General features: G+C 40.1%; 2 protein-coding genes across 4 annotated transcripts in view; one reads left to right on the top strand and one right to left on the bottom strand.

Annotated features, from left to right (window-relative positions):
- lhfpl2a (LHFPL tetraspan subfamily member 2a) overlaps positions 1–7,503 on the top strand; it is a 41,911-nt gene extending 34,408 nt beyond the window's left edge. For all 3 annotated transcript variants that reach the window (XM_038733457.1, XM_038733458.1, XM_038733459.1), the window contains one exon: positions 6,331–7,503. In XM_038733457.1, the coding sequence (XP_038589385.1) occupies positions 6,331–6,587 (257 nt within the window). In that variant the 3' untranslated portion in view covers positions 6,588–7,503. The remainder of the gene's footprint in view (positions 1–6,330) is intronic.
- A 3,823-nt stretch (positions 7,504–11,326) lies between these two features.
- On the bottom strand, positions 11,327–26,390 carry LOC119914265 (secretory carrier-associated membrane protein 1-like). Its single transcript, XM_038733456.1, has 9 exons — positions 26,158–26,390; positions 21,884–21,961; positions 20,416–20,523; positions 19,270–19,381; positions 17,710–17,838; positions 15,365–15,524; positions 15,171–15,272; positions 14,663–14,780; positions 11,327–14,565 (listed from the first exon to the last, which is right to left on the bottom strand). The coding sequence occupies exons 1-9, from the start codon at positions 26,212–26,214 to the stop codon at positions 14,416–14,418; spliced, it is 1,014 nt and encodes a 337-aa protein (XP_038589384.1). The 5' UTR covers positions 26,215–26,390; the 3' UTR covers positions 11,327–14,415.
- Between the last annotated feature and the right edge of the window lie 609 nt (positions 26,391–26,999).

Below are 26,999 nucleotides of genomic sequence, written 5' to 3'. Positions count from 1 at the left end.
GTTTCATGCCTAAGGCAATAACTAACATAGAAACAAAGGAGCAAAATGTTCTTGAATTGCAGGGTAGCCTGGGAGCCTTAGTATTATGTCATGTTGAGATGTTAAATCGTTCCATAACCTTTTTCCATAATGAATGCTACTTATTTATATATTTATATAAGAGCAAAGGCTTTGAGGATGAGGACTAACTGTTGAGTTTGGAAAACATAATGCTACGCTGGGTAGGCTAGTATCGAATTTAGCTTGAGTTGAGTGTAAACATACCCAAACCACATAGACCAGGACAAAGTCACTGACGTTAGCTTAAACTCTGATAGCATCTTGGCTCCTACTCAGTAGATGTTCCAGTCCTGACCGGCCTTTTTGTATTGTAACCTGTAATAATGTATTTATGTAAGTATTAGCTCTTTGGCCTTGTAAAAAACATTAATTTACTACTCTAGGTTCTAAACTTAGTTAGCCGGGAAAGCTAATGTTTGCAGCTTACATCAGAGCATTCCTGTGTCTTTGGTTTCGAAAATGCAATAAAAAGATTACACCGACTGTAGTTCTTACTTGGAGTCTTGGGATGTGGAGAAACTTGACAGGCCTGCCGTGCCTAATTATGGTTGCTAAGCTATGATTGGACAATCACTGTTTGGACGGAGGGGTTTTAGCGAACGGTCAATTGTCCAGTTTTTATGAATGGAATCTGCTCATAGCCGCACCAACATGGCCACCAGAGATACTATTACATAACCTGAAAGCCTACTATTTACAATCTATATAAAGGCCCGGGACTCTGGGACACATGGCCAAGGTAATGAAAGTGGGGAAATACACCTCTGAGTCTCTTCATTGTGGAGAGGATGAGGATGCGGAAGAGGAAAGGAGGCGAGAGGAGCTTCAAACAGCTGAGGAGGCGGGAGGGTTTCCTTCGTGCCTGTTAAGCTAAAGGCTGATAACCCTTTACTCATTTCAGCTGCAGGAAGAGATAAGTCCCAGCATACCGCTTGTCTGACATCTAACAGTGTTTCTGCTGATGCTTCTTTGTCTTTTTCGAATCAATTAGCGAGCGTGCATGGGAGTTCTCATCTTGACTGCTGTCTTTTCATGAGGCCTGTGAATGATATCACTCTCACTGATATCCAGCACCAGCACTAACACACTGACTTGACTCTACTAATCACTATTTCCACTATTCGTGCCGACCCTCCGGTAATAAGAAAATTGGAGCCAGACGGCAGATGTTTGGGGAAGTGATTGCCCTCAGATGGGAAGATTATGATGCCGTTGCCAGAGATCGTCACGTCATTGCACATAGCTCCAAACCCATTAACCTAATCTACACACACTGATGTCACTTGTACTTTAGACTCTTTTGTCCCCTGTGACACACTTTCTGATGGCTAGTGTCTCAGATGCCATTGAACTGACGGTCAGTTTAAGCTCAGGTGGTTTTAAGATTTCAGCTGAACGTAAATCCATTCCCTTTACGTAATCGAATGGCTAAAGCAGACAGTCTGCTGTTGAGGGTCAGTTGGCTACACATTGCTGCAGACCCAAAGGCTTCTTGTACACCAGTTGGACTACCTGTAAGTGAATACTCTGTACATTTATTGAAAAGCTTTCCCCACTCATGTAGACCTTTAGCAGAAAAGGATTAGAAACAAGACGGTAAACAAACTCGGCAGTAAAACTGTCTCCAATTCTAGTGCGTTCGGTGTCGAATGCTTTTATTACCTTCCATAAACTTTCTCTCCAGCCGTGAGTCAGAGACCTCATCACAGGTTTAACCATTGGCCATGACTCAGCCCCAGGTTGGTAGTGAGGGAAACAAAACAATGTCTTGGAAGGAAGTTAAGCATCATTACTGTGTGATGATGATTCTGACACAAGATATTTTAAAAGAGTAAAGCATTGACTGGGTCTGATTGGTAAGACATGGAATTCCCATGATTTTATAGTTTTTACTGGATATCTGTGTTTACACTGGAGGTGTGGCTGTTTCATAATGACACTAACCAAATGTAGAAATTTAGTCACATTCATAAATCTGTGTTTACAATTAGAAGCATTTTGCAACCAATAAATCCTTACTGCTTTTAGTGGGAAGCCATAGTATTATTACTATAAACAACAAAGGCCATTAGCATGCAGGAACAAAGATACGGTATAGCTGGTACTTTACATGGTGTCACTGTTGGCTTACTGTTGGGGACATGCCATAGGTACTGTACATTAGAGGTCGACCGATCTTTTGAAATCCGGGTCGGCCGATGGCCGATTAATGCTGCCGATTTATTTTGGCCGATATTTGCTTGGTTTTTAACCTCTATTTGCACCGAACTGAAGCACAGAAATCCGCGTTGATATTCGGTGCGGTAGATAACGGTCGTTAAGGTTCCAGTGCCGTATTAGCACTGGGTCTGTCTGTAGCTACCCGTTAGCAAAGCAAAGCCAGTCTGTCACTAGCCTATAGTGCGTTGGTCTCTTTTTTATTACTTATTTCGCTGCATTGAGTGACAACCCTCTCAAATATAAGACACACAAACAGAACAAATAAAAGTCTCAGATTCACTCTGTAATTGCAAAATTATTGCTTACTTATTGTGACATGATAGCAACTCTTCTGTGATAATGCAACTTCAACTACGATCCAAATTAGCCGAATGTCATGTGTCTTATTCAGGTTTTTTCTCGAAGTTGGCAGTAACATATCAAAAGTTTTTAATTAAATATAAAGGAGTAATAAGAATTGAATCCTTACCGTTAGCTCCTTAGGCACTGGATGAGGTCTGCTGCTCACTTGGCTGGAAAATGACTCTAGCGGCAGCGCGCGTCAAACACGTGTTCCACGACAACACTAGGCTGCCCACAGATGCGCCTGCCTAATAATCGGCTTGATATACTTTGATATTGGCCGATGCCGATTATGTTAAAAAATGCCAAAAATCGGCCGATTAATCGTCCGACCGATTAATCGGTCGACCTCTACTGTACATCATGTGCTTTACTTGTTAGGAAGTCTGGTGTTTAGGAGTCCAACTGTTTCCTGCATTAAAGCTTCTATAATTAAGGGAGCAGTTGACTACATGTGAAAGGTGTTGCTCAGTCTGTCTCTCCTTCAGCTTTACTGTTTTGGATCCTTTGCTTTGTATCTGTTGAATGTGTAAATAACTTTGCTAACATGTTTTTCACATTATAAGGTGATAATAAGTCGGTGATGTCTTTACAGCTTGTTGTGCTAACCCCCAAATGCCTAAAAAGTCAATAAATGGTCCTTTAACAACAAATAATACATTATATATGAGAGGAGACACCTAGAAATTGCAGTACAACAACACTTAAGAGTCTACATCCACGCTAGCATCTCTGTAAGGAAACATGTTGTTGCTGTTAATACTTTTCAACAGTACCACAAATCATAGCCTCTATTATGACCATGAAGATGAATCAACACCTCTCGAATTAAATACTTGTGTAATAGTGAATATATCCTTCATGAAGGTCTGATTTATATTTGTAGGGCTGTTAGATTAGACGGCTCTAGTTTTAGGTAGGTGAACCTGATAGTTTACATCAGTGGTGTCCAATCAGAATGCAATAAGTCGTCAAGTGAAGCTTTTGTAAGAAGCTTTTGTACCCTCAAAGGTGCGAGAGAGCTAAAGAAATTGTGTCTCTTATCAAACCAAGTCAAATCAAGAGGAACATTTTAGTTAAATTAGAGCTCCATTGATTAGTCCATCCATCCATCCATCGTCAACCGCTTATACTGCGTACAGGTTTGCAGGGAGGGGTCTGGAGCCAACCCCAGCTGACATCAGGCGAAAGGCGGGGTACACCCTAGACAGGTCACCAGTCCCATTGATTAGTCGATTAATTTACGACCGAAAAGAAAGCAGCAACTGTTTCGATAATCGACCAAATTTTTCATACAAAAATGCCAAACATTTTATGTCTCCAGCTTTTTACATGTGAATATTTGCTGTTTGTCCTTGTCTTAACATTACAGTTGATTAAATGTCTTTAGGGTTTATACTGTTGGTTGGACAAATCAAGATTTGGTCACTGTTTTACAGACCAAACGATTATCGATTAACAGAGAAAATAACTGATTGCCGGCATTTCATTTTGCCCTCTCGTTGTCTCTTCTCCGTATTTTCTCCTCATGTGGATCCCGGCGGGGGAGGACCCAACTCTTCTTTTTTCCTGGAGAGGAGAAGGGTAGCCAGATTTCTTGGAGCAGAGTGCAGACTTGCTGTGTTGTGTATTACAGGGTGGAGGCTGTGGGAGCAGAGGTTAGAGAGGAGGGTTAGGATTGGTGGCAGGAAGGCAGCTATCACGAATGGATTGATGGTGGAGAATTGACAGTTTGGAAGTTAACAGAGACAAGAGCCAGTGCTGAGGGACTAGCGAGCCTGGACGGGTGGAGTGCAGCGGGATATTAGGTTAGAAGGTCCAGCTTGTGTGTGTGTGTGAGTGTGGAGGGGGGGTCTTAGGGAGGGGTAGGGTTGGGAATTAAAACCATACCTTCAATCCATCACTGGAGCCGGTCTGGATGTCAGGGCAGTGCAGCAACATGTGGAAAGAATTTATGACCTAGTTTTCATTTCCTTGTTTAATACGATATTGGACGCTTTAAGAGCGAGACACTGAGAAAGAGAGGAAGCAAAAAGAGAGAGAGAGGGTAAGGAAAGGGAAGGAGGGTGAGACAGTTTCACCTCCACACTTGTTTTTATGAAGCAAAGCAGAGAGACCTGCTCGTTAAAAGCAAGCTAGTCAGTTGAAAACATTAAGACATCAAGATAATTAAATTTTGTCATTTGTGTGCTTCATTTATTATCTGTTATTGTATTATTGTAAATGTTTCCTCCTGAGCTGTGATTGGTGGAAGGACCCTCGTCCGGCCGGCTGACTGATGCACTACCACTGGAGGAAGTACAGGGCACATAAGGATGGAAAGCTCATCACATGGTAGATAATACACAGTCAGTTGCATCTGTAAGAAGAGTGTGTCAGTATAAGTGTTAAGGTGTTGAAGCCAAGTCAGCACGGTAGTAGAAGTGGGTCACAATAAGACAGGAAGTGACCCCATACTTCCCCGGAGACACAGGACGTCGGAGAGTCAGCGAGTGACTGGGGCAGGCGGGAAAGCCCTTCAGCTACCTTTTCCTGTTGTTCTCTACTCTCTCTTGTGCACTGACTTGACAGGCATGTGTGTCAAAGGTTCAGGTTTAGGTTTCTTTCCTGCCTCGGCAGTTGCCACACTGGAGGTCTTGCTGTGATTATCTTCAGTCGTCAGGAAATCATTTCTGCCTGGTGCGACATTTTTTATTTCTGATGGGATGCTTTGAATGCCGTGATGGCACTTTGGCAGGAAATGTTTTCGTACCAGGGAATGGTGGCGGTCACAGAGACAATCCGCTGCAGTCATCATCAACAGAGTTGTGAAGATGGGGATGTTAGTCAGTTCACTCAGACACTTTGGTTTAGAGCAAAATCTCCCTTAAATAAATGGCAAGATTGCTATAAAATGCGGTATGAATATTAATAGTCTCCAGAGGATTGCTCCTACTGAACTTGGTAAATAGTAAATGGAAATTTATAGACGAATCTGGTGGCTGATTTATATGTTTAAATGTTTGGGTTGATCACTGTGGGCAGTGGCCCGTTCCAGGTAGTCTGGATTAATGTGGAGGTTATTCATCATGAAAGTACTGGTCTGAAATCAGTTACGACACAGGCTTTGGGAAAAAATAACAATGTACAGCTTCTGTCTGACCTTTACAAGCCTGTATGTGAACGTGTTATGTAGAAAAGCTGACTAAACCCAGCAGGAATTACTTGTTAGAAAACTATGATTTGTTGCCTTTTAATCAGAAGAAGTGCATAACGTGGAAACGAATGATGTAAAAGTGTAATTTTATACAGTAAAAGGAAGGACCAAGCTGGCAAAAGATCAGCGGGGTGGCAGCTAACTGTGATCCTTTGTGAGCAAACTTCTCTGAACGTGATTGAAACAATAATAATAAAGATTTAGGTAACTAAAATTGATTTCATAGATCAGAGTGCAGGGATTCAACTGATAACATAAGAGTGGATTTTGAACACACGTTTAGAGGGCAGCCCTATAAACCAGTGGTCCCCCCATGTTATCTTTAAAATCAATAGTATGTTTGACAATGTATATATTTAAAAACGTGTATATTGAGTAAAGATTTCTTTGTCAAACGACTATTTCCAATGTCTTTTTAAACTCATATTTTGTGGTGTAATAACCACAAAATTTTCTAAGGCTGCTATGTATATTGTTGTTAATGTTCATTCTCTCTGTTTCGCTTCTCGCAGGTCTCTTTCTGATCCTGGGTCTGATGTTGTACCCTGCTGGCTGGGGTTCAGACAAGGTCCAGCTGTACTGCGGTCACGACGCGGCTCCGTACCGGGCCGGGCTCTGCTCCATGGGCTGGGCCTTCTACACGGCCATGGGCTGCACCGTGCTCACCTTCATCTGCGCTGTCTTCTCCGCTCAGGCTGAGATCGCCACCTCCAGCGACAAGGTTCAGGAGGAGATCGAGGAGGGGAAAAGCCTCATCTGCCTCCTCTGAGGCCCAGATACTTTTGTCCTGTGGGGAAATGAGAAGAAGAAGAAGAAGCAGGGAGAGGAAATCCACACCTTTTCTCATAATGGCCTGTGAAATGGAAGCCCCTGCATTGTTTACCACTAAAACTGACCCTTTTTGTTTTGTGTTTGTGTGGGAGAAATCTAAGAGTGCCAAGTTTTTTCTCAGTGTGTTTTTGTCTTTCTGCCACTAGAGGTGCTGTGTTTGTTATTGTATTCATGTTAAACATGTGGGCGCCAAGAGGAGATTTGTCTGTCGCCACGTGTTCTGTAAATAAGTGTGATTATATATATTTTGTACATAGTTTTGATCGCAGAATGATGGTCAGCTTGATCCAGGCTGGGCTGATGATGTCACTCTTGCCTTAAAAACACTGGTGTTTTTTGTCACCAGACCACGACCAGCAAACCTGGATCTGTTAACTGTTTGCCACGTGTGACTGTTAACTCAACAAGGGAACCACTACTCAGTCAGAATAAACTACTCACAGAATCAGAGTGGATGTCCTTTAAAGCTTACAGAATGTACTGTTATTTGAATGATTTATGTGTTTGCAGACCCTTGAAATGTATCGATGGAAATGATTATTCACGCAGACTGCACGAGGACAAGCGTGGTGCATTTTGTTTGTCCTCTGTTTTGTAAAATCCTGTCATGAAGTGAGTTTAATCCTAGCCTAAGCTGAAAGACGACCTGTGAAGGGTCCGCGTCTGGTCCTCATTCAGCAGACATCCTGTAATCTTCGCACAAAGACATGAACTGAATGATGAGGACACTTAAATGAAGTATTGCTGTTATTAGTAATGTCTGGTTTCAGGGAGGCTGTCGAGTCGTAGATAGTGTCCTATCCTATCTTCCCATTTGTTTCTGCCAAACGAATAAAGAGAAGGGAGAAAAAAAAGGTTTGCTTTTAGTTTTTTCATCTAGTGAAAGCCTCGCTGTGGGGAAGGAGGGAGGAGATGCAGCAAGTGGAGCAGCCAGCTTGGTGCTCAGACCTCGGTTTGGCCTTTGAGGTGGGGGTGGGTACGTTTTCCAGCCAGCGGGTGATCAGTTTTTCCACTGATGCAGAACTGAACTCTGCATGTGTGTCTCTGTGTGCCTCAAGTTCATTTACTCAAGTACTCAAATAATATTTCATCACATTTCAGAGGTAAATAGTGTACTTTTTACTCCACTACATTTATTTCAAAACTATACAGTAGTTACTTTACAAATTATGATTTACTTAAAGACGCATTTGATAATCTTAGGAAATACAACACATTGTTAAAAATTAAACCGGTGGTTCACAACCCCGTCCCCTTATAAAAAAGCAGTGTCTACTTGAGGCCCTCTGTCACGTGTGTCAGATGTATAGCACTAAGCACAGACAAAATAAGGTTAAAAATAAATAATAAGAGGTCCTTATAAAACTAAAATAAAAAGAGAAGTAAAAATAGAAACCACACAAGGGCAATTAAAGACTAATTTATTGACAATGGTGTGATCAGTAGCAGCACATGTAAAAATATATGAAGCAAAACTTCTACTAGTTTTTCTTCTTTCTTGCCCCATTAATCATCTCATGTATCTGTATTAACAATCTTATAATATCATAACATTTCTAATTCTCACGGGCCATTTATTTTGCAGAATAATTAATTTTACTACTCATACTTTAATCAGTTTTTGATCATACTTCTGCATGTTTCTTAAAAGTTCAGTGTGTAATATTTAGGAGGATCTATTGACAAAAATGTGTATTATCTCTTCTCATGCACATGAAAACACAAGTCGGAAGAAGAACTTCACAACTCGGGAAATGGGACCATCCGAGGAGCACATGAATGGACCATGAGCCACTGGTTGCACTTTGTAACCCTCACCACTAGATGCCACTAAAACGTACACACTGAACCTTTAATTAGGATTTTGAACGCAGGATTTTTAATGCACTTTTACTTGTAATTGAGTATTTCTACATCATTTTATTGGTTCTTTTACTTAAGCAAAGGATCTGAGTTCTTCTTTCACAACTGCTCTTATTTTAAACCTGCAATAACAGATTGTTGGCCTCTCCTTTACAGCTGAAACAACACTGACATATCTCCTTTGAAGATGATATGGCAAACATGTTTGCAAGTAGTTGTTTATTTGATTTACACATCCAGCATTATGGAGTTATGTAGCAACATGATCATTTATTCATTTCCCGTTGTGCTTGTGTCACCTGAATGTCCACTATTCACTCTCTTTAAGTTCTGTGTTTGTTCTCCACGAACTCCTGGGGAAAATATCTTGTCTCCTTAGCTGATAAATGCTCCACTATGTTCACCAGCTAGTCTCTTAACTGTGTCTGCCTGCTGTTTACTGCTGAGCAGATTGTGTACAGTGCCTTTTCTCTCAAAACAGCTGCGGCAGAAAACGAGTTCACCAAAGTTGTGTGTTGGACAGATAAACAATGAGCCGAAAGTCACTATAAAACTGAGAGGTGCTGCAGATTCAGATTCAGATGATACGTCTGTATAACTTCATTGGTACGACCCCTTTCACAGTGTCACATGATTATTTGATACATTATTATTAAAGAAATATCGATTATACCAGCAGGATGAACACCCATACACTTCCCACCTCTAGCCTCTCTTCGCTCTCTTTTTTCCCAGCTACCTGTGTGTGTTTGTGATCACATAACGGCGAGTCCCTCCCCAGATGTTCCTCTCTCCATGTGGAGTATAGAGAAACCTTTGGCACAAAACGCTGTGGCTCCCCTCCTCCACCAGCGCACTCAAAACCAAACACAGCGCTTGATGACTTCCAGATTAGGCACATGACAAATCGTGCAATTTGAAGAGTGCAGCAGAAATGTAGGCCTGTTTCAGTGCCAGTGGCTTTTAGCTTTGCCTTTCATTTTCCTTTTTGTAGAAAGTGAGTTAGGAGAGGAAGAGCTTCTATCTTTTGTTTCCCTTTACACCTGGTATTTTCTCATGCTCTGATAAGCTAACAGTGGTGGAATGTACATTTACTCAAGTGCTGTGCTTAAGTACAAATTTGAAGTACATGTGCTTGACCATTTCCATTTTTATGTTCATTTATGCTTCCACTCCACTATATATTTTTTTTTTGCTGCATTTATCTGATAGCTGCAGTTTCTTTTTCTTTTTTTTAAAGATTTTATATGTTAAACACAGTTTATACAGCTGTTAAAATTACAACATTCTGTAACGAATCAGGAATAAATATCCAAAAATAAATGTTTTAACAATTAGGTATTTTCTGTCCCATTTGAATCAGTTATTCGTGTTCAGAGGTCAGCTTGTGTTTAAGGACTTTGTCAACTGTCAGCTGTCCTGTTCATGTTTGCAAATCAGAGTATACTGGAAGTCATTATTGGTTTGATCATGTATATTAATAGATGGGCCACTTGGCAACCACAATCATACACTTGCCTCAACCTACTCTCATTTCCTCTAATAGCCAAACTAGGTTTGTACCCACTGCAGACAAGAAATCACGTATGTCAAATCCAGTTTAGGATCTCAACTGAATTAATCCAGTGGCAGCTGTGAGCAGAGCAGCTGACAACCAGAGGAAGGCCATGTCACAAAGCGGGAAGACAGCTAACAGCAGGCTGGAGCTGTTTTCACACACTCGTGAATTGTATGAGAAGGCAATAAAGAAAACAAGCCCTTGAGTCTGTTATTCCTCCACTGTGCCTCTCCCTGTTGGCACTGAATTTGGTCTGCTACCAGTTTCCTCTTTTTTTCCTGCTTTATTTCACACAGGTTTTAGCAGAGACCAAAGGACTCAGCACTTGGCCTGCAATTGTCTTAGAAGTATGTGTGAGAGTATGTATTTTAGACTGCTTCTTTAACAGGTCCGTTATTGCCACTAACTAACCCTGCTACTGCTGCTATGAAAAGTATTGCAAAAAGTACCACTTAAAATGAAAAGTGAGATCTGAGATGACCCAGTCTCTTTCTTAACTTTATTTAAAAGTGATCCATTAAACAGAGAAGGTGAGTAGAGAAAACATACTGTAAGTATACCACTACTACTGTTATTAATTTGCTACAACGAAAAATGTGACTTTTCCGATTTTTCATGGTTATTGTATTAGTGTTTATGTGCGAGCGTAGAAGCAGGTTAACCCGGTCTTGAAAGTCATGACAGCAGCCAGTAACGAAGCCTGTATTGATCTAAGATTGTTCAGTTGCTCTATTTGCAGTTTGTCTTCATTCAGTGCAACACATACAAATATAAATAACATATGTAAAGATACAGTCTGCTTAGTCTTGGGTGTGACAAGGAAAGGATATTATATCCTATTAATGTACATGATATTGCACAATGTGAGCTATAATGTGAAATACAGGAAATTCTTTTAGGCCTTACATGACTGATTTAATTGTTCATGTGAGTGAAGCTGAAACCTCATGCTTGTCTCATGTCTTCACCTCATACCAACCCTCCAGTGATTCTCCAGGGACACGAGAACAGTTACATGCTGTCATGCTGTGCATGGCTATGTTTTATCCATTATCCATGTATTGGATACTAAATATGAGAACTGACTGTTCACCTGAACTAAGTAGCATAAATCTGCAATGCATTTTACACTGAAGTGAACGTAATCTCATGTTCTTTGATAGCTACTGACCTCATCTGGTTTTCAGCTGCTGGTGCAAGCAGGGTTCATGTTCACACCACATACAGTACAAGTATGAACAGAAACCATGATGACATACAGAAGAAGAATTATTTATTTATTCAGTTAATACAATAAATATACAAAACTCAAACTACTCAACATGCGACTGAAGTTGAAACCAGAGTGCACCTTAAAATTACAACAAATAGCCAACCATCTGTAAATCGTACAAAATATACAAACATCTCTTCCTACTTTTCTCAATAATCTCATTTAAATGCTATTGTTAGAGATGCTTATGGACATTTTAATTTCATTCTCAGTGTTTCTACCACAAACCGTGTTGATTATGAAGCACAGCTTAAAGCCACAGTCCATCTACTGTACATCACACAGTTCACGTTGTATTGCAGCCTAACGCCTTTCTTTAAGCAAGTCAGAAAATAAAAGCAAAAGATTCTGCAGTTGCCACTCAGTCCGATTCTTTTTAAGGAATAATCTCATGTTGCTTTGTACATGATTGTACTAAGAAATACACATGCGCTGGTCCAGTGAGAAATAAAAAAGTGAGCAGAGAGAAAAGCAAGGCAAGTTGCAGGAAGCTTCAACAGATTAAAAAAAAAAAAAAAAAAGGCTCCAGGAAGTCAGGAAGGATCCCAGACCCACAGCCAGACTCTGCCCTGCACACAGATTAAGACGTAAAGGCCCGATCCCCTCTATTTACACTCCTACACAACACACACATACAAAAGGCTTAACTGGCTTAAACATGAGACACAACAGACACATTCAACACTGAAGCAACACAAAGTCAAACAGTTCTTAGAAAAAGACACATTCGAAAGAAGCAGGTTCAGATTTGATGCATCTGATTACGGTTCTTGCTGCAGTTCAGTGATAGTCAATTCACAATTATGAATATGCAAGCAATTATCAGAACATTACTGGCCATTTTCATCATTACATTTTAAAGTATTTTTTTTATTGCAATATATTGATTTACAGCACACTTATTTAAAAACAAGGGCCCAGTCGGTGTCTAATTTCATACAATCTCATAATTTTTAACCTCGTCATGCAAGTGAAGAGTACATCCTGAGTAAAACTGAGGTAAGTCTCCAATAGACAAGAAATGCTGGAGACCGGTTATACTTTCCTCTTCAAAAAATGATCGCCTGTATAAACATGCAGCTGTATATACAGAATACTGGATCTCTTACTGTTCTTTGTGAGAAATGACATGAACTATGCTGAACTCAGCTGGTGTATGTAACATGTATGAATTAAGTATGAGCAGGAAGGCGTGAGGCCATTTTTATAAATATCCTTTCATTTGCACCGACTTCAGTGTGCAGACAAAAAAAAAATCTAATGACGAGATTTAAAGTGCAACTCGGCATCATGTCATGGACCATTAGAGGCAAAAGATTTTCGGCAAATAAATATTTAAAAGCTAACTTTTTAAGTGCCGGTTCACGCAAAATTTAAACAAATAAATATCTTTTGAGTATTAAACACTGCTTTGAGGTGGGAGAGGTGGAGGAGTCTGTAGTTTTGTAGTTCACAGAGAACAATGGCTCTGGGCCAACAGCAATACGTTTTACAATGGAAAAAAGGAACAAAAGAAAATTGTCTTACCACTTTTACAGCATAATCTACTTCTCCTCTGTCTATCTATGAGGCCAAAACATGACTAAAATACCACCTGTGGCAGAGTTTCAAGAAGGGCGACAGTCCACAGTGCCACAACTTAAACAATCAGTCGATTAATCTATTAAGACTAGACCATGCTAGCATCTCTGTGAGCGGAATGACAACGCTAACATGCTATTGCTAAGCAGGTATAATGTTCACAATGTTACTTTAGAGTGCTAACATTTGTTAATTAGCAATGAACACAAGCTGAGGCTCATGGGAATTTGAGTGGTTTTGCAGATATTTGACGAAATTGTATAACAAATTAAAATTCAGACCTGACCTACAAGTCATCGTGAGGGGAACATGAATGTCTGTCTCAAAGGAAATCAATCTCAGGGTTGTGGAGATTTTTCACTAAACAACAACAAATGTCAACCTCAGGATGGCGCTACAGGAAAAGTCAGGTATCAACAAAGTCATCCTCTGGCCACCACAGAAGTCATTGCAGAATATCACAATCAATCAATCCAATATTTGTGGAGATATTTCAGCCACGATACTAGTGTGGCTAAAAGCAAAAATATTTGTTTTACATCATAATAAATTAAATATTTTTGCTCATTCTTTCCAACCAAACAACCAATAGATTTCCTTAGGGAGATTATTTGATAATGAAAATCATAATCAGCTCTACAGTCTACAGGAGTGAGTCTCTGATACTTAACATATAAGATTTTGGGTGATGCATCACTTACAGGAAGTAGGACTTTACACTTGCTAAAACCAAATTCTGAGGAAAGCAAAAAGCAGAAAGCAAGGCAGTGAACTGGAATGCACAGCATTCATCTTCAACAAGTCACTCCACCGGGGGGGGGCAGCAGTTTTAAGTTATCTACTCATGGTAAACAGCAAAACACATCACAGAAGGCAGCTGCATGTGCATTAACAACCAGAGTGTACTAGATGTCTTCCATTTGTCCATTAATGAATTAATTTAAAAACAAGGAAGTAGTGATTTTGGTTTATTAATCAAAGATAGGCACAGGAAGCCAATGATGCCTGATGGTGGGAAATGCACTGGTAACTTTAGGACGTCGGGACTTGGTTCAGCTACATTAGAATCTGTCTACAGAGGACAGACAGGCCATTTAATGAGGCACACAGACATTCATTTAGTTGTCCACACACACACACACACACACACACACACACGAAAGTTGAACATGCTGGTTGAGTGGTAGGAGTGCAGCGTAGGCGAGGGGTGTCAGAGTCTGTGATGAGTGCACAATGTTGCCGGGGCAGGTTGAGTAGGACAGAAGCGAGCCGTGGCCCTGTTTGAATCCTGTCTGAATGTTCCCAGTGGTTGTTTTCTCACTTGGACAGAGATTTCTGCATAGCACCTTCACGTAACCCACTTCGGTGACTCTTCGTGGGATCAAACAGGGTGTTTGGCTCAAATGGAAACTGGGTGTTGCATTTGTTAGGAGAGGAGGGGGCGTGGGGTGTAAGGGTTGGACGGAGAGATGAGCGAGCTATCTAGGCCAATCAGATCTGCTCCTTGAAGGTTTCCTGTGCAGCCCTGGAGGCGGCAGTAGCAGCAGCTGTCTGGACCGTCTTGTTGGACATGACGCCTGTGGCAAACTCCTGCTGGGCCCTCTCAAAGCTGGCACCGGTGGTACGGTACATCGCATGGACCTAATGAGAATGAAATGGGAGAAGAAGACATGAATTCCAACTGAACAGACATTGAGAGAGGCTCATTAAAATTCTTCTAGGTTTGTTCTGTGTCTACCTTTTTGAACATGATGAGGGACATGACAGCCAGAGAGGTAAAGAGAGCAGCGATGAGGATCATTATAATGCCCACTGGGATGCTCTTATTCAGGCCAGTCAAAGCTGAGATCCACCCGCTGAGGATGAGAAAGTCATAATAACAAAAAATAAGGAATATTGCCCATCTTTAAAATCACACAAGTTGATCACAATAGGATCGACCATACATTTCAAGATAAAGTTTCAAATAAATATGCGCTGTTCACAGATATTTAATATCACATTATAGTCGCAAACCACGTCTGAGTCAACCACAGCACTAAGTTTAGCTTGACTGAATATTCATCTATATGTCCATGTGTAGATCATTATTTCTTTCAAGGCTGATTGTTGCTGCTGAGTGAAAGCTGAAGAAACCAGATGGTTAATTCTGGTTTTAAAGTTTTCTTTACAGCCAGAACAAACACTTTTACTGGAAAAAAAGTACATACACATTTCTGTGTCTCTTTTCTGTGTCTTTTTCTTACCTGGCGCCCCAACCACTAATGCCAATACACTGCATAACGTAGACACCAAACTGACAGATGTACACGAAGAAGAAAACAAAGAACCTGAATGAGCTGTCACTCCTGCAGAAAGAGAGAAAGAAAGATATAAACAACACAGAGGTGGAGGGTTTTATTTGCACATCCAAAAAGGTAATTACATTTGTGATGTTCACCTGAATGCTCCGTAAAGTGGTCTGTACCAGCAGACGAAAGAACACGGCGTGAAGAGCATGAACCAGAGAATGGACAAGCCAAAGTCCACCCCACGTAATGTGTCCACACAGAACCAGGCCAGGCAGCCCACCATGTTCGCAAGCAGCGTCCCAGTGTGAACTGAAGTAGAAAGAGGGAAAATACTTAAATTAAGTATCTGGATCAAGCTTTTAGTGAAAGTGGGACAGTGTGGCAGCCTTTGGAGGACGGCTGTTTTTCTGGCTAATGTCCAGTGTCCTGATGCTGCTGCACACTGACGCTTAATGAATTATTAAATGTGTGTTCTCTTCTCAGTCCTGCATTATGTTGCACATTAAAATATTATTACTACTTGTTCTTGGGGTCCTAACAGCGACTGTTAAAGGCATTGTGCACATATACAGTAACAACCGTCTGTAAAGCTGAGGGGATTTTACATCCCAGTGTGACATCTGACATTAGCCTGCTGGTTCACATACCAGGACTGCTCGTGTGTGCTCAAGATCCTTTGTGCTTGAATTTGCAGGAGAAAATGTTTCGAACAAAAAGTATGAAATTCTTTGCTTTTATTAGACACTAATCTGTAAAAAGAAATAAATAGAATAGCAGTGAGGAAAGTGTCTAGTGCTCTCTGAAGTCTGTGTCTAAATCAACGTTTAAACAATCATCTGACCAAGTCACTTCATCAGGCCACATGACGGGGGCATGGTGCAATCATGTGGCCACTTGAAGCCATTCATTCCCTGATTTTTACCACCACTAGGACTGAGCTGTAAAGGTTGAAGGGGGAGTTTAAGCAGATGCTCTTACCAGACAGGGTCGAGTCAGGGTTCATTTTGTAAAACAAATTCAGTATCTCTTTGAAGAAATCTCATGAGAACAGTTTGGTACAAATGTATAGAACAGTCTTGTGTTTTAGATAGACTGTAACGCCACAATAATCAACTTGAATCAAACCATTTATTACATTAAATCCAGTTAAAGGCAATTAATAAGACTGCATTTCCCCCCCATTCTCTATATTCCATGAGTTGCAGGTGTGGTATTTTACCAGCTAGGGCCTACAAATTGTGGATGGATGAAATACGTATGAACAAGCTGACTGGTTAGTGTGATAAAATATAAAATTAATACTAGAATGATCAATTATATAAAAAGCTTGCCTTGGAGATTAAACACAGAGTGCACACAGAGTTTGGCCCAACAACAACAACATCGAGGGCCAAGAGCCAAGCAGTGTAAACAGCAGAAGATGGTTTCTCTCACTCTGTGTTAGTTGTATTAAACGGGACAAGCAAAATAACATCCATATATTGTTACTTTACATTCACATAATAATATTTATTCTAGACAATTTCATGACAGCAGCATGAGGTCCTCTAGTATGCTAGTTACCAATATGAAAGATTTGCCATCATACGCCTTTTTGCAATAACTCCAGTGTGAACATTCACACAGAAAATCAAAAGTGAACATCAAAACAAGGTAAGTTTAAATGGACCAACAAGTGGTGAGTTCAGAGGACATCGGGCTTCACTGCTTTACACCAGTCGTCTAGTTAAAAACTTGGGAGGGTTTTAAGTTTCCTTCCTATCTTTCATATGTGGATAAATTAGTACTGAAAAGCATCCAGGAGGCTTAACAGTGATTCATTTCATGACTGTAGCGCTGCTACCAACTCATGACTAAATCGATTAATTGTTTGGTCTGTAAAATGTATTAAAATTGTGATAAAAATCCATCATGATTTCTTAAATAGTTCGTTTTGTCCGACCAAAACGGTCTAAAACCCAAAGATAAATCGCATAAGACAGAGAAAAGCAGCAAATCCACTCTTCCACACCTGAAAAACTGCAACAAGCTGAAAAGTTTGGCATCTCTGTTTGAACACAGCAACGCTGGAAGTCAGTCAGAGTTGGGGATGCTGAGAGAAACTCTGTCTATTTAATGACTTCATACAGTACGTTTTGCCAAAGCTCAAAAAATTACAGCAAGCTCTAGTTAGTAGATATTTTCCGTAACATAGATCTATAACGGAATCACACGCCCAGTAACTGCAGTTACCTGGCACTGTACTGCAGCTGTAGCTGGCTGGACTGAACTCTCCGAGTCTGTCTGACCATGTGCTCTGATGTCTTTGGACACTCGCTAAAACACGTCAATGTGTGAAAGTGTGAAAGATCCGAACGGCCTTTTACTTATTTTAGGTTAATCTTTGTTCTGTTTGACTCTTCACTCACTTCATCTGTGGGTTACTTCACAGCCGTTACACTAACTCTTGATTACAATGCAGCAGAACAAAGAAAACAAGGAATAAAAAACTCACACATCCAGAGGTAATACATGATCTTGACGGTCTTCTGAAACTCTACAGGGATGTCCACTGTAATGTCATGGTAGAAACAGGGGCCCACAGGGAGCTTCTCTGGGAGTGGAGGCCAGTTGTTTTTCCTGCCTGAAACAGGTCAAAAAGATTTTAAAGAAACGTGAGTTTATTTATTTATTAGGATCCCCATTAGCTGATGCAAAAAAAGCTTAAGAAAAGCATAAGAAGAAACACACTACACAATACATAAAACAACAAATTACAAGGAAAAACACAATCAATACACTGAACAAACACACGAAAAATACAAAGAAAACAAATTTCAAAGAAATACATAAACATAAAAGAAAAATATAATACATTATTTTCCAACAAATTGGTTAGATTCATGTTTTACAGGAAGGATAACATCACTAATAATCTAGACTTCATCAGATCATCCAGAGATACGGTCAGATAGGGGAGAAATCAGCTGTGTGTGCATGTAAAGTAAATGCATTCGCTGATTTCCTGCTTAGATTTTTGTGTGGGTGTTAACGCTGTTGGAAAAAGCACCTTTTATTTTGATAAACCCATCATTTAGTTGGCACTGAGATACAGAGGAAATGCTTTTATTTGTGCCTAATAACGTTGAAAAAAAACCCCGCTTATTTAGATCAACTTGCATCTCTGTTTGCTAAATATGATACTAGTGCCTAGTGCTCAGTATAAACTAGAAGCAGGGGTCACCAGCTAGGCTGGCTCTGTCCAAAAGTAGACCTCTAAATTCGACTAATTAATTAAGACGTCACTATTACTACTAATGCTATTTTCTCTGCCGGGTGCAGCGACTTCATGGAGTCTGTGCTTATTACTTCACACTTTTGTTCCAGCAGATACCTCAAAACCACAACTAGTCATTGTTACATTTCTGTTTGTGCATGGATTAAACAAATGAGATGTGTGTTAATTAGTAATATTTAGCCAGGCTTCACCCACTTCTGGTCATTTTGCTAAGCTTTTTTTGCTTAGTTTATTTGCTTAGCTTAGCCCATTCCTTCAAATATATTGCAGAAACATGAGCATGGTTTTATCATCTAACTCTCCATAAATGTAGAATGTTTCCTTTAAATTAATAATAACTTCGATTTATATAGCGCCTTTCACAAATCCAAGGACGCTTAACAAACAAAAAGTATGTAAAATATGTACAGTATGTGTCTTCTGTACTTAGTAAAGTTGCAGACTTGCTAGTTTGAGATCATGAGTAATCTAATCCAATCGCATTCATATGTACAGCTGTCCTTATTTACGACTCGTTACATTTTGAAACGATAGGGGCGAAAAAAATGGCAAAAAACACCAAATCCTAGATAATGTTGCTTTTCGTGTATGTAGTCATTAAATGCTTGGCAGAAGAAAACAAAAATGGTTCTGGTCCCCACAGCAGAAAAAGACGCAGTGCATCAGTGCATTGCACCTGCTGTTGGAAAAGGTCATTTTGAGCATGAGTGGATTTATAAACGGCATCATGTTTCAGTTGTGACAGAGCTGATCTGATGCTGTATGTTGGTGTCTGACCTCCTGAAGCACTGAGTGACTGCATTTCTCTCTCCCGGCGGTCCAGCTCTGCAGCCTTTCTTTCCAGCTCCTCCTGCCTCCTCAGCAGCTCAGCAGCTCCTCGCGTCTGCTCCTACACACACACACACATAAAAACAGATTTCCACACACTGGTTTAAGTACACAAGTGTGTTTCATGTGTCAGACTATTATTCAGCTCAATAGGAATTCTCTGTTTCCACTTTTGGAATAAATCCAATTCTCCACAGGGGCAGCACCAACAGGAGGAGAGACATGTTCCCACGCTTACAAATGAGATGCATCATCACAAACTATTTCCTCCGTCTGCCTGGATTTCTCTCTGACTCTGTGTCTCCCTCAGCTAGAAAGCCCAGTCACAGATAGAAACAGCTTCTTCCTACTTTTCTGTCCACAAACTCAGCATTAAACCAGCGATCATGTTAATGTATTTTCTGCCTTCAGTACGCCGGTAAAATCTCTGCTAACGACACACAATAATATCAGCATGGTGACTGTCACAGAGTTAGCCCTTGCCCTATAAAATAAGATACGCATCCACTGCATGTTCCACTTCCACTATTAATTAAATCACGCCGCCTTGGAGGTGTCTGTGTTGGCGTGTCAGCAGAGCATGATTTCACATTGTCATCCTTACTTCTGTTTGTTAATGTCAGGAGGTCCGCTGACAAAGCATTACTATTTTCTGTCAAAGTATAAAAACGTGTATTTTAAATCAGACACTTGTAGTTGCACTAAATATTTCTATTTATTGTTAAAACTGTTTAGCAAGGAAAACCATCTGTTTCTCCTCTGCTGTAACTGTGCTTCTCTGTTTAGACCAAGAACTGACAAAACCGTATAGGAATGTGCCATTGGCTTATAAAAATGTCTCTTAGTAGGACCATGAGGGGTACAAAGAAGAAAGCTGGAGATCCTGAAAGGGAGTTGTGGTGATATTGTGTAACAGAGACAAGCCAGCAGAGAGAGAGGGCCCTGGTTAAAGGTGTGATTGTATGTTTGCATTAGTAAATAAATGAACCCGGGCTGCTAAACCTGCAATTTCTCTACATGAACATGAAAGCATGAAGCTAAACAAAGTAAGGCTCTGTTTTTGGCTGTGTGAGGTCTAGTTGTGTTCAGTCAAACCTGTGCCTGAGACTGCGAGTAGGCTGGAGGCTCCTCTGTGGGTTTCATGATGGCGGGTTGTGTGTTGATGGTGGGGGCCGTAGTCTTGGGCGCCATACCTGCATGTGTCTACGGAGGAAACATATATGCATTTATAGCCTGTTATCATTACAGTTCACAAACAGTCTGGTATAATGTAAGTGGTGAGTAATACTGGTAACATTATGAGCACCGTTTGCCTTCAGTTAATCAGATTCTGCAGTTCTTCTTCTTACATTAAAACAAACTGATGATTTTATTCAAGTCCAAGCATGAAAGCACACTAAAGTTATGAAAAAGGAAAGTGTTTTTATATATTAACTAGGGCTGGGCACGGTAAAGTGTTATTATCACGTTAACGCATTAATTAATTAATGCCGACAATTTTATCTAACGTTAATGCAGTTTGTGGCATTATTATTATTATTATTATTTTGAACGTCCGTTGCTCGCTTGCTCTGAATACACATAAAGTCAAACCATGGGTCACAGGAGGGGCGGGATGTTGATCAGCCAGCAAATCACCCACCCAAGCAAGCAGTGGAGAGAGGCTTCGGCAGACTGCGCTGCAAGACAAGCGATCAAATACCGTACGAATGTTCTTAAAATCACAATGTAGTTGTTTGGACCCGCGGGGTTGCACTTTCCTCAGGTGAACAGGAGACAAGCGCTCAGCAAGTAAACAGCAGGCGCTCTACGGATAGTAAACATGCAGCTTCTGTGCGCTAACTAGCTGCAGCCTATTTAACTTAAGTTAAAATTATACATGACTTTACCGGATAGGCCTACATCTAGTTTTGCGGGGATGCTCTGCCATGCAAATTCCCTCCTGTTCATGTCCTGATACTACATTAATAGATTCTGGAAACTCACAAACAGCGAGGATCAGTCTCTATTCCACTGATTTGTGCTGACAATTCAAGACAATTCAACTTCGGCAGCGGGCTGGCGTGTGCGTGAGGCGAGCACAACCACTTCGTCTCACTCTAACAGGGACACATGCTACTGAACAGTGACTGTTTCTGCTGCTACCTGAAAAATGAAGGTGCCTGTTATGATCGTGGCTCTGGACTCTAACTTGTTTTAACAAGCTACACAGTGTTTTTATCTGGACCTTCAATATAAATTTCCAACGTAATTAAATAGAATTTTAAAAGTAATACGAATGAGAGCTACATAATAAAACTGGGTGATTTGTGTCCTGTAATTACAAATTAACTTAAAAAGCTTTCTGGTGGCACACGTGTTAGATTTGAGTATGATGATAATGACAAGCGCTGGGTATTATACACTATGCCCTGGGACTTTATTGGCTCTCATGTCACGGGTAAGTCATAAATAATGTGGGTCGCTTTAAAACTAAATCAATCCTATGAACGCTGGTAATGTTGTTCAAATCTTTTTGAGTGTGTGAACTCATTGCCAATAGATTAGCTGTAAAAGTACTCACTGGTTTGGCATCTGTGAAGGGATTGTACTCCTCTAACCCCGGAGTAGCCGCCGTTCTTACTTGTGTCACTGATGGATCCTGAGAAAACAGATTAAAATAAAATCTCATATGAAAATACTTTCAATAAGCTAAACATACACTTTAGAAGAAAGGCTTAATTAAGTGTTATGAATAGCTTTGGTATGATAATACCACAGTCTTGATGTGTCTGTCCTTGTGTTCTTACCAAGGACAGCAGTGGAAATCTCTACAGTAAGAGTAAAATGGCTCATGTTAGTATGAAAACCCTCCATTATTCTGTCAGATCGAGGCCAAACAGCCCTCTTTATTCAAAAAGCAACAGCCCTGTAATTCAATACTAGCAAAGACAGGATGATTCCAATAATTTTCACGGGAAGACGTCTTTAAATAGCCAAGACCATGAGTTTCAGAAGAGGGGGAGAGAATGCCTCTGATTGCCGACGACAGAAATAAAAAGGGTAACTGGGTTTTTCTTTCTGATCCTATTTAAACAAAATCCTGATTTGTAAGACAATCAAATTTAAAGAGCCCACATTGGGAATGACAGTTTTACTATGTAAACATGCAAAGTTAAATAAAGAATGAAGCTCAGGAAAAGCCCTACATTGTTCTCTGCACTGTTTACATGTGGTGTGCATTCAACTATAGCTACCACAAACATAGCTTAGCATCTTCTGCTTCTTATCTTCTTGAAAAGTTCTTGTTCCTGCAGACATCAATTAAATTAACATGTTTCTTTTTATAATAAGCTTACCATCAGCTGCTGTCAGTCATGCGCTAGTTTCATTCAAATTGCCGCTCTAGATAAACATTTAATCTGTTTATTCCTGCAGTGCTATCCTTATCCAGTCTCAGTGTAGTCCTCTCACTGTCTCTGTGACTCTTAAGTTTCTGGGAGCATCTCTTTCTCTGCCACACAAGCACACACACGCATACACAGGCTGCAACTTGTCATCAGACCAGGGTCATAAATATTTCAGGGTATGCAGCGTTTAAAGATTAATGTTGCCCTGATGTACTGCCAAACAAACACATGCATATTCACCAAGTTTTCATCTTGAAATCTAAAGTTACAAAAAGGTAAAAATCAAATGATGACCATTACCTTTGGCATGTCTGCCTGTGTGAAAATGAATCACCTAACGAGGCACACAGTTAGTGAACTTGTATCTGCCGTGGTCCTGATGTAGCTGCAAGTCTCATTAGCTGGTGACACTTTACCCAAGAATTAAACGCTTTGCCTACTGTACTGTGTTTGAGGGTTAAGTCTGTAGAAAGTTTCCACTTTTGATGGATTTCCTAAGACTATCTATGCTTCCTTACAGGATTTTTTAGTAACTGACATGGGAGCCTAATTTCTGTAATTAGCCTACATCCAGAGAAATAGGCCAAAGCAGAATAAACAATCTCACACATGACTGACAGTGATGAAATTCAGCAGGAAAGACGCCAGAGGGGATCCGAGCGCCACATGTCGCCATAACGACACCATATGATTTCATGAACTATTGAAGATAGCTCAGAGAAGGGGAGAGCGCTCCATTTCTCCTCGGGGAAAAAAAATTAAAAAGTGTGAGCCAACAAATGGCAGAAAAATGGCAGGACAGCAGGAGTTCACCAGTCATGTCAGAATGTTAACGGCGCTCCATGAATAATTCACTTTTCGTGCGTCTGTACGGTCCAACTGGGCCGTCAGCATCTTTCACCGTCATACACTGAGTGGATGAGATGGAGGACTGTTTTTGCGATACATTAGCCTCTAAAATGGGAGACATAATTTATTGTAGCCATGTACTCATGCACAGAAATTACTGTCTCATAGTGTTTTAACCAGTTACGCTGTTTTATACTTCATCAACCAAAAGAAAATGAACTGGTAGCTTCCCTGACTATTAATTTTTTCTTTTCTCTCTCTGTTTGTATTTGTAGTATGTCGAGAACCGATCATCCAATTGACCTCAAACGTATGTGTGTTGCTGCAGACCCAAGGGAGCGCAGTGTCGCATTTGGTGCAATTTGGAAACGCGACAACTTCAGAATGAATAAACTTGGAATAAACTACAGTATAACGTAAGCTGCTCCGCTCTGCAACAGCAAGGGCAAGGTACGCTTGCAGCGGCGGGTATAATTAGATCCGATGTGGTAGTGAATTGTTGAAACCATCACGCATGTTTCATGTATTTTAGAAACAAATGTGTTGAAATGGAGCTGTAAGAGTTTTATGTTAAGTTCTAATGATGCGCAGTATTTCCGCCACGGTCGTGTTGTTTGAGAGTTATTAACGCAGTGAGACTCACATTTTAAACAAGCACTGCACAGAAAAAGCACAGGGAGGGGTCATATCGGCCCCTGTGAATAGGCACTGCACTAGTAGCCTATGTAATAAAAATGCCAGATGTGTTTAGGCTGGTTAGATTGTCTTTATAAAACTAAACCTTTGTAGAACATCTTTAAAACCATTATGTGTGACACTACAGACCAAGTGATGAATCTAAAAAAAGGGCAGTAACTAATTATTATTTTAAAAATGTGTGTTCCCTTATAATTTGTCTTTTTTGACACTTTACAGTTGAAAATGTATCTTTGGCATTTTACTGATACTGCAGTAAAATATGAGCATTGACCTAATAACGGCCAAGGAATCTGCCTGGCTGATTTATCTGTTGGCCTCTAGTGGAAAATGCACATCACAATTTCCCAAATGTTGTTTCTACCAACTGTCCACAACTTAAAAAATATTCATTAAAATATCATAGTTTTAGACAAGGAAAACCTGCAAATACTCATATTTGAGAAGCTGGAAGTAGCTTGACTTTTTTGGCATTTTACTACTTAAACAATAAATATCAAAATATTTGCCGATTCATTTTCTGTGTCTTGACTAATCAATCAATCAATCGCAGAGTCTTTTCAGCACTAATGGAATGCTAATTAGTTGCTGCCCTAGTGTCCCTGTTTAGTACACCTGAGAGTGAAACGCCATTGCAGGCTTGCTAAGAGAGGCACGAACTGAAGGCCTGAAGGGAAAATGATTCTATGACATTCACTATGACAAGACACTATTAACACAGCAGCATAATGAAGGCGTGACAGTTACAAAATACACAACCACACTGTATTATCAGCTTTTTCACTTCTCTGTTTTGGAGAGTTCTTAGGAGTGCCTCATTGTTTTAACAGCCTATTTAAAATGTATGTATCCAGGAATCATCCCCTAAAATCCTAGACCTCATGTTATTATTATCATTATCTGTAGTGTGGGATAGATTCAATCTAATTTCAGAAATATCCATTTAATGTCAAATCTATTACAGCACTTAGACAGGTACGGGAAATCAAACATGCATGCAAACAGGAACAAAACAAAATATGTCCTTGTTCCCTTTACATGTAGGGAAAGGTTTTATACAGGTGTAAAGTTAAAACTGAAAAGGTGCAAATATGGCATCATAGGGCCAAAAATGTTATGTTATCACAATAAAAGAAATTTATATCATTCAGTATCACGATATTTATCATTTATCACGATAAATGTCATGTGTTTCTTTAGGCTGATTGAGTGAAAGTTGAAGAAACTAGATGGTCAACTGTAGTTTTCTTTATGGTCAGAACATGACAAACACTTGATGCCAAACAGTGGATCACTTAACAAATCTGAGGTACAACATTAGAAACAAATATGCATGATGAGTAAAATCCTTTTGCAGTCCTTTATCCTCAACACAATAAATCTTAATAGAAAAATTAAACATAAAGATAATAATGAGCATTTATTTAACATGTTATATTGTTATTGAAAAACAATAACAATATAATAACAAACTTATATCGCGATAATTATCATTATTGTTTTATTGCCCTGCAGAACGGACAGTTTAATAAGAACAACACACACACACACACACACAGAGTCTGCTGCAGTGTGAATTAAAGATAATACCTGCTGTATCGCCAGGAAGGCCAACACAAGAGATCAAGCTAAAACACCCCCGCAACCTTTAACGTTAGTTAATGTTTGTTAACTCACTCCAGTTAGGCAAAGTGTGCCAATATTAAGAGACAGACTCTAACTAAAGCCTACCAACAAGTGAATTCACGTATTTCACCTGCTACTGCTTCTATTATTAAACTCAGTTAGCTTTTATCACAGCTGCTAAACACATCCGCATCCAAAGTGTCTGATCAACGTCAACCTGTTAATTCATAATGCAGAAGCTAATGCTAATGCGGCTAACGCAGCTAGCTCACGTTACCTGAAATGGGTGGTTGAGCTCCGGGTCCGCGAACGGGTTGCTGTCGAAGTCTGACATTCTCCTAAGAGGATGACTTAAGTCGTTTCCGTTAAATGTGTCTCTCACAATAAGTATTTACAACCTGCTTCGAAGAAACGGCTCGCTTTTTGTGGGTAGACGCAGTAGATGACACGGTCGGAGGTGAAGTCAAGTAATGTCCAGAGACACTACCGAGGTGGAGGATTGGTCACCAGCGGCGGATTACGTGCGAGATACACCGAGACGTAAGGCGGAAGTAAAGAAACGTCACTTCCTAGTTGTAGAAAAAGAAGAAAAGTGGCGACATGAATTTAATAAAGCGTCAAAGTTGTGTTGTTCTTTCAGTACCAGTGGTACTACGGTAAGGGCATTAACTCAAGTACTGTTCAAGTACAAAGGAGATACTTTTACTTTACTTGAACTTTATTTTGATGCCACTTTCTACTCCAACTCCACTACATGTCAGAGGGAAATATTGTCCTTTTCATCCACTACATTTATTTGACAGCTTAAGTTAGTAGTTGCAGTTATTTTACTTTACAAATTAAGATTTGTGCATACAAAAGACTTTATAAAATATAATTCAAATTAAACACTAGGTAGCTACAAGTACAGGTGAAGCGATTATAGTACAAGGGGACAAGTCGGTGCAAGGGTAGGTTCATTTGTCACATAACAACTGGTTGTGTGCTTGTGAGAAAGTGAAATTTAGTTTGTAACTCCCTTTTGCGACGTAGCCGACAATATATAGTAAACTAAAAGCAATCATAGACGGAAATAAACTATATTCAGTGGAGCAGTGCTGAGGATGAGGATGAATGAAA

Source organism: Micropterus salmoides, unplaced genomic scaffold (genome assembly GCF_014851395.1).
Source record: "Micropterus salmoides isolate LMB-PRFRI ecotype aquatic unplaced genomic scaffold, ASM1485139v1 Ms_hic_scaffold_20, whole genome shotgun sequence".
NCBI lineage: Eukaryota > Metazoa > Chordata > Actinopteri > Centrarchiformes > Centrarchidae > Micropterus > Micropterus salmoides.
The sequence above is the reverse complement of the archived record's forward strand: the minus strand, read 5'-3'. Positions and strand labels throughout refer to the sequence as shown.